Source organism: Pongo abelii, chromosome 3 (genome assembly GCF_028885655.2).
Source record: "Pongo abelii isolate AG06213 chromosome 3, NHGRI_mPonAbe1-v2.0_pri, whole genome shotgun sequence".
Classification (NCBI taxonomy): Eukaryota; Metazoa; Chordata; class Mammalia; order Primates; family Hominidae; genus Pongo; species Pongo abelii.
The window spans coordinates 3069969-3081616 of record NC_071988.2 but is presented as its reverse complement, the minus strand read 5'-3'; the positions used below and the strand labels follow the sequence as shown (position 1 = coordinate 3081616).

The 11648-nt window shown below is 50.8% G+C and overlaps 1 protein-coding gene, 1 long non-coding RNA gene and 1 other non-coding gene across 31 annotated transcripts in view; 1 reads left to right on the top strand and 2 right to left on the bottom strand.

Moving 5' to 3' along the window:
* Nucleotides 1-240: 240 nt before the first annotated feature.
* Nucleotides 241-347, bottom strand: LOC112133186 (U6 spliceosomal RNA). Its single transcript, XR_002914872.1, has one exon. It is a non-coding gene; the product is annotated as a U6 spliceosomal RNA (small nuclear RNA).
* A 3314-nt stretch (nucleotides 348-3661) lies between these two features.
* The window catches only part of GRK4 (G protein-coupled receptor kinase 4), an 80154-nt gene continuing 72167 nt past the window's right edge, over nucleotides 3662-11648 (bottom strand). For 21 of the 29 annotated variants that reach the window (XM_063723281.1, XM_063723282.1, XM_054554949.2 and 18 more), the window contains 4 exons: nucleotides 8389-8526; nucleotides 6413-6550; nucleotides 5406-5543; nucleotides 3662-3836 (listed from right to left, as the gene is read on the bottom strand). In XM_063723281.1, coding sequence (XP_063579351.1) covers nucleotides 3783-3836; nucleotides 5406-5543; nucleotides 6413-6550; nucleotides 8389-8526 — 468 coding nt within the window. In that variant the 3' untranslated portion in view covers nucleotides 3662-3782. The remainder of the gene's footprint in view (nucleotides 3837-5405; nucleotides 5544-6412; nucleotides 6551-8388; nucleotides 8527-11648) is intronic. The other 8 variants (XM_054554956.2, XM_063723285.1, XM_054554942.2 and 5 more) reach the window with 4 other exon arrangements.
* LOC129059227 (uncharacterized) lies at nucleotides 5501-8697 on the top strand. The gene is made up of 4 exons (XR_008524957.2): nucleotides 5501-5591; nucleotides 6085-6132; nucleotides 7345-7453; nucleotides 8196-8697. It is a non-coding gene; the product is annotated as an uncharacterized LOC129059227 (long non-coding RNA).

Genomic DNA, 11648 nt, shown 5'->3' with positions numbered 1-11648 from the left:
CAAGAATCACTTGAATGGCAGGTTGCAGTGAGCCGAGATCACACCACTGCACTCCAGCCTGGGCAACAGAGCGAGACTCTCAAAAAAAAAATTAAAAAATTAAGCAGCTAAATGACATGGAAAGAAATAAATTACTATATTAGTTATATAAATATCAAACGAAATGTTGATAGGGATTGCCTTTGCACAGCAGCTAATATTAAAGATGAGATTTTGTGTTTTTTCTTTTTTTAAATATATTTTTGTATGGAACGCTTCACAAATTTGTGTGTCATCCTTGTGCAGGGGCCATGCTAATCTTCTCTGTATCATTCCAGTTTTAGTATATATGCTGCCACAGCGAGCACTATTCTTCTTAATTTCAAAATTATCTTCAATACATACATGCTTGCTTATAAACAGAAAAAGAAAAATGAGATGTTCAACATGTTAATTGAACGAGTTACCGAACGGTCCGTGTACAAATCCTGGCCTAGATTTCTTATTTCTCTCAGTCAAAGCTTTCACTGGGGCATGGGGAAATTTAACTCAGACTAGCTTAAGCAAAAAAAGAAACAAAGAAACAAAAAGGACTTTATTAGTTCCATAGCCACCAGCCCAGGGTATGAACGATGCCCTCGGGCCCTGGCCCCTGCAACCCTGGTCGGTTCCCCGGTCTGGTTTCCTCCTCAGCAGGCAAGATGGAGGGAGTGCTACTGGACAGGGGTCCCGATCCAGACCCCAAAAGAGGGTACTTGGATCTCGCTCAAGAAACAATTCAAGGCAAATCCATAAAGGGAAAGCAAGTTTATTGAGAAAGTAAAAGAATAAAGAATGGCTACTCGGTAGGCAGAGCAGCCTAGAGGGCTGCTGGCTGCCCATTTTTATGGTTATTTCTTGATTATATGCTAAACAAGGGGTGGATTATTCATGAGATTTCCGGGAAAGGAGTGGGCAATTCCCAGAACTGAGAGTTCCTCCCCTTTTTAGAACATATAGGGTAGCTTTCAGATGTTGCCATGGCATCTGTAAACTGTCATGGCGCTGGTGGGAGTGTCTTTTGGCATGTTAATGCATTATAATTAGCATGTAATGAGCTGTGAGGATGACCAGAGGTCACTGTCATCACCATCTTGGTTTTGGTTGGTTTCCCAGCTTCTTTATTTACTTCTTTATTTTATTATTTTTTTTGAGACGATGTCTTGCTCTATTGCCCAGGTCTCGGCTCACTGCAGCCTCTGCCTCCTGGGTTCAAGAGATTCTCCTGCCTCAGCCTCCCAAGTAGCTGGGACCACAGGCATCCATCACTGCACCTGGCTAATTTTTGTATTAGAGACGGGGTTCACTATTTTGGCCAGGGTGGTCTCTAACTCCTGACCTCAAGTGATCCACCTGCCTCAGCCTCCCAAAGTGCTGGGATTACAGGCATGAACCACCGCGCCTAGCCCCGGCTTCTTTAAAACAGTCTGTTTTATCAGCAAGCTCTTTGGGACCTGTATCTTGTGCCAACCTCCTATCTCATCCTGTAACTAAGAATGCCTAACCTCCTGGGAATGCGGCCCAGCAGGTCTCAGCCTCATTTTACTCAGCCCCCATTCAAGATGGAGTTGCTCTGGTTCAAACGCCTCTGATAGGCAGGTGTCCCTAAACTTCGACACCTGCGCGAGTCAGGCCTTTACAGAGGCCCTGTGGCTGGCAAGGAAGTCAGGTCCTCAGCCCAGCCAGGTCCCCAGACCCCAGCAGAGTCGTCTACACTGTGATTCTGCTGTGGACTTTGTCTACACTGATGGAAGAACTCCTGGAAAGACTCAGAGTGGAAATGGGGGTGGGGGTGGAATAGTGGTGATTTTTCTTCTCTGCATGTTTTCCTGTATTTTCTACAATGAGCATGTATTATTTTTCCACGATTATTGGCATAGTTACTGAATGGTGACCATGTATTCAACACTGTGCTACATGCTTTACAGACTCTGAAACCTGCTCTCAGCATCCCAGGGACATCAACTCCTGCCATCTTCATTCTGCAGCTGAGGACAGTGAGGCACAGAGAAGGGTCCAGAGCCCCACCGCTGTCACCTGCTTCCAAAAAGCCTTACTCTTTAATGAGTTTTGCCTCAATCAGAAGAAAAGCAAAGCTATTTCCATTCCCCCAAAGAATAAAGACCCCAAGTCCCCAAGATAACGTCCCCTTCCCCTTCCCCTCGTACAAAGAAGGCTCCCAACCTCATTGTGACATCCCCGCTGGTGTTTTTCTCCCAGGACGGGCCTCAGTGCCCCTGCTGGAGCCGGCAGTGGGCACCTGCGGAAGCTGATTTTCCCCACACCCCGATGCAAGCGAAACGTCTGCCTGGAAGCCTGGTCGCTTCTGCTGCTCTTGTGAAAGCGGCCCAGGGAGCGCTGTGTCCCTCAGGCACTGTGGTTCCTCTCCTGCACTCAGCTGTCGGATGTGTCACTGTCTGGTTTAAAGTCACCGAGGCCTATGCCTTGGCTTCTCACGCAGCAGGCAGCACAAAGATCCCGGCTGCAGGCTCCAGGCAGCCATGACAGCAGTGGAGAAAGGATGGGGCGAAGGTGAAGGCACCTGGCTGGTGTCCCCGTCAGCTCCTCCCCATGTCAAATGCTGCCCTGCTCTGCGGAAGCCCCAGCCAGCGCCAGGCCGGCCCATCCCCCTAAGCACAGTTCAGGAGAAAGGCCCAAGTTCCGCACCTTCAGCAAGGATCTGGGCGCAGCTTCAAGGCCGTCACCATCGCCGACTCAGCGAGGGCCCTCAGCAGAGCCAGCTCTGGGGCCTCAGCCCTCCCTGTCCCTCCTGTTCTCTCCCCGCCCAGCTCCAACGTCGCCCCCCGGAAAATCTTTATGTCCTCGCACACGCACTGGTGCCTCCGCGGGGCTTCAGTGCCGGTCCACACGCTTCCGCTACGCTCTGGCGTGGGGGTTCACCAAGCGCACAAAGCCACGTCTCCCCGCAGGTTAGCACTCCAGTTGAAGAGAGTCACCACGCACTGCTGTGAGTTATCAACTTGTGCAGTTTCAGCACCCTTAACCTCCACGGGAAGCTCCCAGATTCCTAAGCGCCACTAAAGCCCAGGAGGGCGGGCTCCTCATCCCTGACACAGCACCAGCCTCTCGGGGGCCCTGACGTGGACTCCCACGGTGGAGGCTGTCACCACATGCCAGACGCACCTGCTAGAGCCCTGGCCGCCAGGCCCTGACTGCAGGGCCATGGGGAGCCGCCCCTTTCAAGGGCAGGTTGATATGCTCGGAGAAAATAAAAACTGGCCACAAACACAAACCTCAGGAATCTCGGTGAGGGGCACAAGGCAACGGGACAGCCATTGGGAGATGCAGGAATGCCAACGGGCTCGGACTGTCTGACACCCAGGCCTTGGGGAAAGGGAGGCCCGGCCGCCCCCTCTCTTTCTGGACCACCACATCTCTGGCCGAGTGTTGAGACCAAGTCTGGGGGTGGCGCGGGGCACTGCAGTGCTGGGTCATCCATTCCCAAACCCCCGCTGGCCTCTCTCTGGGTGCAGGGAAAGCTCGTACCCAGCACGCAAAGCGCCCACACCTGGGCACCCCAGCGCGCAAGGCGCCCACACCTGGGCGTGTCTGGGGTACTCTTGGGGCTTTTTCTTCAATCCAGCTTTAGTGAAAAGACAACTCAGGTATTAGTGCAGAAAGATCTGTACACTCCCAAGGCATGTTTTATTTAGATGTATTTCTTACAATTCCAGGTGGGACAAGACGCTAACACATGCTCCTTCCTGGCGCCAGGGTCTGCTCTGTGGTCTGCACCGGGATGCTCAGCATTGCTTGGGTTCCACTTCCTTCTCACTGGGGACCATGGTCAGGCAGCCCTACAACACACAGCGGCAGCCTCAGGCACACAGCTGATGCGAAGGTTTCACTTTCCTTAAGTGTAGACAACCATTTACAAACTTTTGAGGGGGGGTGTGCTTTTTTTTTTTTTTTTTTTTTTTTTTTTTAAGACATAGTCTCACTCTGTCACCCAGGCTGGAGTGCAATGGCAGGATCTCAGATCACTACAACCTCTGCCTTCCAGGTTCCAGCAATTCTCCTTCCTCAGCCTCCTGAGTAGCTAGGACCACAGGCACACGCCACCACACCCTGCTAATTTTTGTATTTTTAGTAGAGACGGGGTTTCACCATGTTGGCCAGGCTGCTCTCGAACTCCTGATCTCAAGTGATCCTCCCACCTCAGCCTCCCAAAGTGCTGAGATTACAGGCGTGAGCCACCGTGCCCGGCCAGGGGGGTGCTAATCTTAAGGCAGGCAAAAACCTGAAAAATGTTCTCCTTATTTACTTCGTGATGTGGTAGATGCTTAGCTCACATACGTAGGAAATGCAGGAGGTGAGTTCTGCATTTACCATGGCTGAGGCATGAATGTCACAGGGTCTCTGGCTGCCTCACTAACAAGCAGTGTGGGGAGAATGGGCTTCACTCTGCGCAATCAGATTCTCTCAACGGCAGGTTTTCCCCAAAACATGGGAACCTGGGTTCCATCTCCAAGTGTGGACACTGGGACCGGTGCGCAGGGAGAGCATTTATTTCCGTGCAGGGCTGGCTACACATCGAGGGTCGGGAGAGCCATTTTGTTAGTTCACACCTAACCCTTAGTTCTCAGAGGCAAGGTAGCCATGGGAAATGCCACTTTGAGATATTTGCCACCTAAGGCTTATTTTTCTTTTCCTTTTTTTTTTTTTTTTTGAGACGGAGTTTCACTCTTGTCACCCAGGCTGGAGTGCAATGGCGCAATCTCGGCTCACTGCACCCTCCACCTCCTGGGTTCACGCGATTCTCCTGCCTCAGCCTCCCAAGTAGCTGGGACCACAGGCATGCGCCACCACGCCCAGCTAAGTTTTGTATTTTTAGTAGAAATGGGGTTTCGCCATGTTGGCCAGGCTGGTCTCAAACTCCTGACCTCAGGTGATCCACCTGCCGCAGCCTCCCAAAGTGCTGGGATTACAGGCGTGAGCCACCGCGCCCGGCCAGGATTCCATTTTCAAAAAAGAATCCGCTTTCCCTGTGCAGCGGGCGAAGGAGGTGAGAGTCTAAGAGCCAGAGCAGGGAGAGATGCATGCATGGGTGCCATCTGACGAAGGTTCCACAAGATGCCGATTTCTGAGCCCAGTGTCAACTATTTTGTCATTGATACGGGAACCTGTTTGTGAATGTTGGAAGGCAGTCCTGTTTTGGATCAGAACAGTCTTCATCCCAGCAACAAACCTCATTGCGAGGATGTTCTCATTGTTCTGGCTCGCCTCTACCTAGCACCACGTGGCTCTCAAACTGTATAAAACTGCTTGTAGGAGCCATTGCAAACAGAAAAAGTACGATGTTTTCACCTTGGTAGTCAGTGTGTTTTTCTTTTCACATACACATATTAGTTTTTAAGTGTTTTTACCCCTCTTCTGAAGAGTCTATAGAAGAAGCCTCTGTTTGGTCTGGAAACCGGGGTATGTATGTTCTTGTCTAGATCTAATGGCAAAGCTTCCTCACTTTCACTTTTGTTGATGTCTTTGAAACACCCAGATTCGATCATCTGCATGCACAGAGGAACAGGACAGAGAAGCCGCAGAGAAGCTTCCAGGTCAGTGGGTGTCTCCCAGCACCAGCAGCTCCTGCCCAGCCCCGTGCGGGGCACCTCAGAGCTCCTGCACCCACTGTGGGGCCCCTTTCCTGGGTTCCTCCTTCCCTGCTTCCTGACCTCTTCTTGGAATAAGTAACGTGGTCTCCTCTCCCCTTGTCTCTGAGTGTACCCCCAAAGGAGGGAACTACCATGGGAACCCTGGCTGCCAGCCAGCCCTGCTTAGGGAGTGGGGCTCAGGGGTGGCGGGCAAGCTCCCATCAGACCCAAAACAGCTACCTCCTGTCCACTTCCTGGCATTGGGACCAGGGACAGCTGCTGTGCTTCTGGACAGCTGCTGGTATGGTCCTTGGCTTGCCCATGGTCTAGTCCTGTGGTCAAAAGTCTTACACAATCTTTTTTTTTTTTTTTTTTTTGGTGAGACAAAGTCTCACTCTGTTACCCAAGGTGGAGTGCAGTGGCGCAATTTCAGCTCACTGTAACCTCCGCCTCCCAGGTTCAAGCAACTCTCCTGCCTCAGCATCCTGACTGGCTGGGACTACAGGTACCTGCCACCATGCCTGGTTGATTTTTTTGTTTTTAGTAGAGACGGGGTTTCACTATGTTAGCCAGGCTGATCTCGAACTCCTGACCTTGTGATCCACCTGCTTCAGCCTCCCGAAGTGCTGGGATTACAGGTGTGAGCCACTGCGCCCAGGCGTCTTATATAATTTTATCTCCCAAATACACACAGACACACAGACACACACACACACACACACCCCCCCTTTTCCCTGGGTCACTGCTGGAACTAACATAAAGCGGCTGTGCTGGAAGGGCAGTACCTCATTCTGCCAGGGGATGGAGACACACCCTGTAGCAAACTGAGCATAGAAGTCTTCATCTGCGGTGTCCAGGTAGATCCCTTTCACCGCCGAGAACTGCTCAATATCCAGGACGTCCTTACAGTAAACGGCATGAGGCTGTGCAGCAAGAACAGAGGCAGCCTCTGAGATCATTACAGCAATTCTCAGCTCCCTCAGTTCCCAAGAACGAAATGCCCAGCAAACTGACGCATAAACACCGCCACTCTCCCTCTCTCCATTTCTGTGCCAGGCCCCTCTCTCACTTGAGGCATTTTCTAAATCACAGAAATGTGTCCTCTGAAGAAGTGGTTCGCCAGCTTTTAGTGTCACCAATCTTGTGGGTACTGTCTGTGCCAGGTCCCTTGCGTGCTCTGGCTCTCTCCCTCTTTCTCACACACACACACACACACACACACACACACACACACACACACACACCCCCCTCCTGAGGCCATGCCCTTCTCCTTTCCGTAGTGGAAAATGTATTGCATACAAAGGCCAGGGATGCAGGGCAGGGTGGACTGCACGTATTAGAAGATGCAGCACAGAACTGGAGAAGTGTGAACAGGGATAGAGGCCACCAGCGGTGGGATCCCTTAGTGACAATTCTCACCCCTGCCTCCAACTCTTGGTGTGCTCCTGGCAAAGCACCCGGAGAAAACCTGAGGAACAGCAGCAGCTCCCACTTCCCATCTTCCTCCAGGTCCACTGAGTGGTCTCCAAGGCTGCAAGGGGTCTCATCCCTCTGCTCAGCTCCCTGAATCAGCAGGTCCCTCCTCTGGGACAGGAGCCCAGGCCTGCAGCTCCCATCCTGGCACTGCTGTCCTCAGAGGCAGAGGGTCAGCCAGGCAGGAGGGAGTGCCAAGGCCTGGGTCTCCACCTGCCGCCAGTACAGTTCCTTGTACTTTCAGGGCAAAGGAACAAAAAGCACGGAAGTCGGCAGCTGTGGGACCCTCATGTGCTCATGCCGGAGGCAGCCGCAGTTCTGAGAAACTTTTCACCCAGGACTTGTGCACTACAGTGAGTGTTTCAGTAAAGCGGTGGCTCCAAAGGCCACAGTCAGCACTGCTGTTAGAGTAGCTGCTCTTCACTCATTCATCCCCTCTAGGTGGGGAGGCAGAAGTGGACTGGCAGGCCCCACCCCTCGGGGACAGTCCAAAGGAAGGTGTCCCAACAGCATGCTCACAAGGAGGCACAGTGACCACTTCAGGGTCCTCAGTACGGGGCCAGGCCACAGTCCCAGGACCTCATGAGAAGCAGAGTGGGGACACGCATTCCAGACAAAGGAAGCAGGGCCTCACGGCTGTGGGAAACACAGGAATGAGAGAGAAAGCCAGCCCTGAGACCAGAAAGGGGACATGGGTGGCCAGGCATAGTGGCTCATGCCTGTAATCCCAGCATTTTGGGAGGTCAAGGCAGGAGGATCACTTGGGGCCAGGAGTTCAAAAGTAGCCTGGGCAACATAGGGAGACCCCCGTCTCTAGAAAAAAAGTAAAAATGAGCTGGGTGGCGTGTGGCTGGGGTCTCAGCTACTTGGGGGGCTCCACCAGCAGTGAGGCTGACAGTGACACCAGGCAGGGAGCCAGAGCACCGCTGAGGTCTGTGAGGGGCCCAGTGAGTGGCCAAAGGACACTGGGGTGACAGGGGAGGGAAGAAGAACCAGGTAGGACAGGCACCATGAGCAAAAGCCACATGCTAACTGCACCTGGTGATTCTGTATCTGTTGTAATAAAAAACAAAAAAACAAAAAACTGTGTTGCAGCCGGGCACAGTGGCTCATGCCTATAATCTCAGCACTCTGGGAGGCCAAGGCGGAGGACCACTTGAGGCCAGGAGTGCAAGACCAGCCTGGGCAACATAGTGAGACCCCCCATCTCTATTTTTGAAAAAAGAGAAAAACCGTGCTGTGCAGATCACTGCTCCTAGGGCTCTGCTCGTGCTGGCAATGCACTTACATCAGGACAGAAAGGGGGCTCCAGCATGTTTGCCTCCAGCCTCCTGAAGTTGATGTCCTTGAACACAGGGTGCTGCTTCACCCCAGCCGCTCCCTCGCCCCTGCAGCCCAGCCGCTCGCTTGGATTCTTGGTGAGTAACTGCAAGAGGCAGAAATGGAACCCACTTAAGCCTCTGGATAAAAATGAAAACTCAAAACTCCCCTCCATAATAATAACCAAAGGACTCGGGAGGGCAAAGAGCAGGTGCATCTAACAAATAATTTCTTTTTTTTCTTTTTTTTTTTTTTTTTGTTTTGAGATGGAGTCTTGCTCTGTCACCCAGACTGGAGTGCAGTGGCATGATATCGGCTCACTGCAAGCTCTGCCTCCCAGGTTCACGCCATTCTCCTGCCTCAGCCTCCACAGTAGCTGGGACTACAGGCACCCGCCACCACGCCCGGCTAATTTTTTGTATTTTTAGTAGAGACGGGGTTTCACCGTGGTCTCAATCTCCTGACCTTGTGATCCGCCCGCCTTGGCCTCCCAAAGTGCTGGGATTACAGGCATGAGCCACCACGCCCGGCCGCATCTAACAAATAATTTCAAAGCATCAACCAGACCTCAGGAACTCAGACTTTACTCATTAAATTATGGATGCTTTATGAAGGAGGGGGCGAAGGTTTTGCCTTTGAGCTCTCAATAAATAAGGGGTTGGCTATGTTATTCCTTAAGTTAAAAAATTAATCATAAAAATTTGGGGATTTTTAAAGAGGAAACAGAAACTGTTGTGAATTTCAGAAATAACCACTAAGGACCTCATATGAGACAGCCATTTAGTAAACCTAGTTCTAAAAATATATTCTTAATATGTTGGTATTCTAGTATATTCTTAAAATTACCAGAAAGTATCTCTTTAGAAAGTATTCCTTACATACATATTTACAATCATTACAAAGTCACATAAGCCTTCCTCCGCAATTCTTATCAATCAGAAAAAGCAGGGCTGTGCTCAAAAGCAACACGTGAAAGACCTGGACCCCTGAAATGTGACCTAGACCTGGGCTTGGGAAACCACAGTCCAGCCACCACAGGCACCAGCTGCCTGGTTTTGTAAACAAGGCTTTGTCAGTACCACCCTTTTGCACTATAGCGGCAGAGCTGAATCGCTGTAATAGACCTGCAAAGTCTAGACGCTGTTTACCATCTTGCCTTACAGAAAAGTATGCTGATCCCTGGCCAACTCAAAGTCCCAAAGACCAGAAAGCATTCTGGTCTCCGCTTCTATCTCCCACCGCTCTCAGCTCCTTGCTAGGCTGTGCCTGCTCCAGGGCTGTGTCTACAAAGCTCTTTGGCTCGCTGACTCCTGCTAAATTCTTCAGGTTGTAGCTTTCTGGCCCCCATCCCTGCACTAGATTAGGCTCCCCAACTTTTTATGCCACAGCCTGAGGGCATCCTCCACCTCTCCTTGATGACAAGTATTTCTTGCAGAGAATGAGTCATTTGGATGCACCATTATTGCCAGGCTGTCCTGCTAGACTCAAAGCTTCCTGAAGCTAGGGCTGTGTGACTCTTGCCCACGGTGTTACCCCAGCACCTAGCCAGAGCAGGCGCTCAGTAACAGTTGCTCAGTGTGTTTACTCTTTGCATGCTTTGTTAATTTAAAGCAGATCTGAAGGCCAGGCGCAGTGGCTCATGCCCGTAATCCCAGCCCTTTGGGAGGCCGAGGTGGGTGGATCACGAGGTCAGGAGATCAAGACCATCTTGGCCAACATGGTGAAACCCGGTCTCTACTAAAAATACAAAAATTAGCCGGGCGTGGTAGCACATGCCTGTAGTCCCAGCTACTTGGGAGGCTGAGGCAGGAGAATCCCTTGAACCGGGAGACGGATGCTGCAGTGAGCTGAGGTCGCACCACTGCACTCCAACCTGGGCCAGATCTGTTTCTTGAGACTCCATCTCAAAGAAACAACAATAAATAAATAAATAAATAAATAAATAAATAAATAAATAAATAAAACAGATCTGAAAATTAAATGTAATGCGAATACCATTTCTGCATCTCAGGGACTCCACAGCCCCATGGTTGAGCTTGCTGCCAGCATACTCCACTCCCATTAAGGGCCAGGATGGTCTGAATGTGTGTGTCCCCCACAAATCTGTAAGCTGAAACTTAATCCCCAATGCAATGGTATTGACAGGTGGGACTTTTGGAGGTGATGAGGTCATGAAGGCTCTGCCCTCGTGAATGGGATTCGTGCCATTAGAAAAGGGGCCCCAGGGAGCTGGTTTGTCCTCTGCCCTGTGAGGGTGCAGTGAGAAGGCTCTATCTTTCTTTCTTTCTTTTTTTTTTTAAATATAGACGGCATCTCACTGTGTTACCCAGGCTGGTCTCTAGCTCCTTGGCTCAAGTGATCTCCCACCTCAGCCTCCCAAAGTGCTAAGATTACAGGTATGAGCCACCATGTCCAGCCAAGCTCCATCTTTGAAGCAGAGAGCAGCCCTCACCAACACCAAATCTGCAGGCATCTTGATCTAGGACTTCCAGCCTCCTGACTGAGAAAATAAACTCCTGCTGTTGATAAATTACTCAGTCTAAGGGATTCTGTCATATCAGCCCGAAGGAACTAAGACAGATGGCCTGACCAGGCAGCACAGAGCAGAGGAGAGGGGCTTGGTCTAAAAGCTGGGCTCAGGTCCAGCTGCCAGCAGTTGCTGTGTGACGTCATTAACCCATAGAACCCATTCTTTAAGAACGAACTGCTTCTCCTCTTAGTAATTATGGAGGATTATTTGCTACTAAACATTTTACATGTATTATTTCATTTTATCCTCCCAACAATCCTATAAAGTAAAAGCTACTCTCATCTACATTTCATAAATGAGAAACTGAGCTGGGAGAGATGATCCTGTAATGGGAGCTGAGACTCACCTGGCCCTAACTTCAAAGCTAGAGCTTCTCACACACAGCCGTCACTCAGACACCTCCTTTCCCAGCGCCTCCAACACCACGGATTTCATCCTGAAAACCCCAGAGCCTTTGTTTCTATCCACTTATGACACCCATTGCATCCTGCTTTATTTTTTTCTCCTCCCTGAGCCTAGCAGAACAAGTATGCATTCTGCTTTTTCTTTTCTTTTTTCTTTCTTTTTTTTTGAGACGGAGTCATGCTCTGTCGTCAGGCTGGAGTGCAGTGGCGCAATCTTGGCTCACTGCAAACTCTGCCTCCTGAGTTCAAGCAATTCTCCTGCCTCAGCCTCCCGAGTACCTGGGATTATAGGCG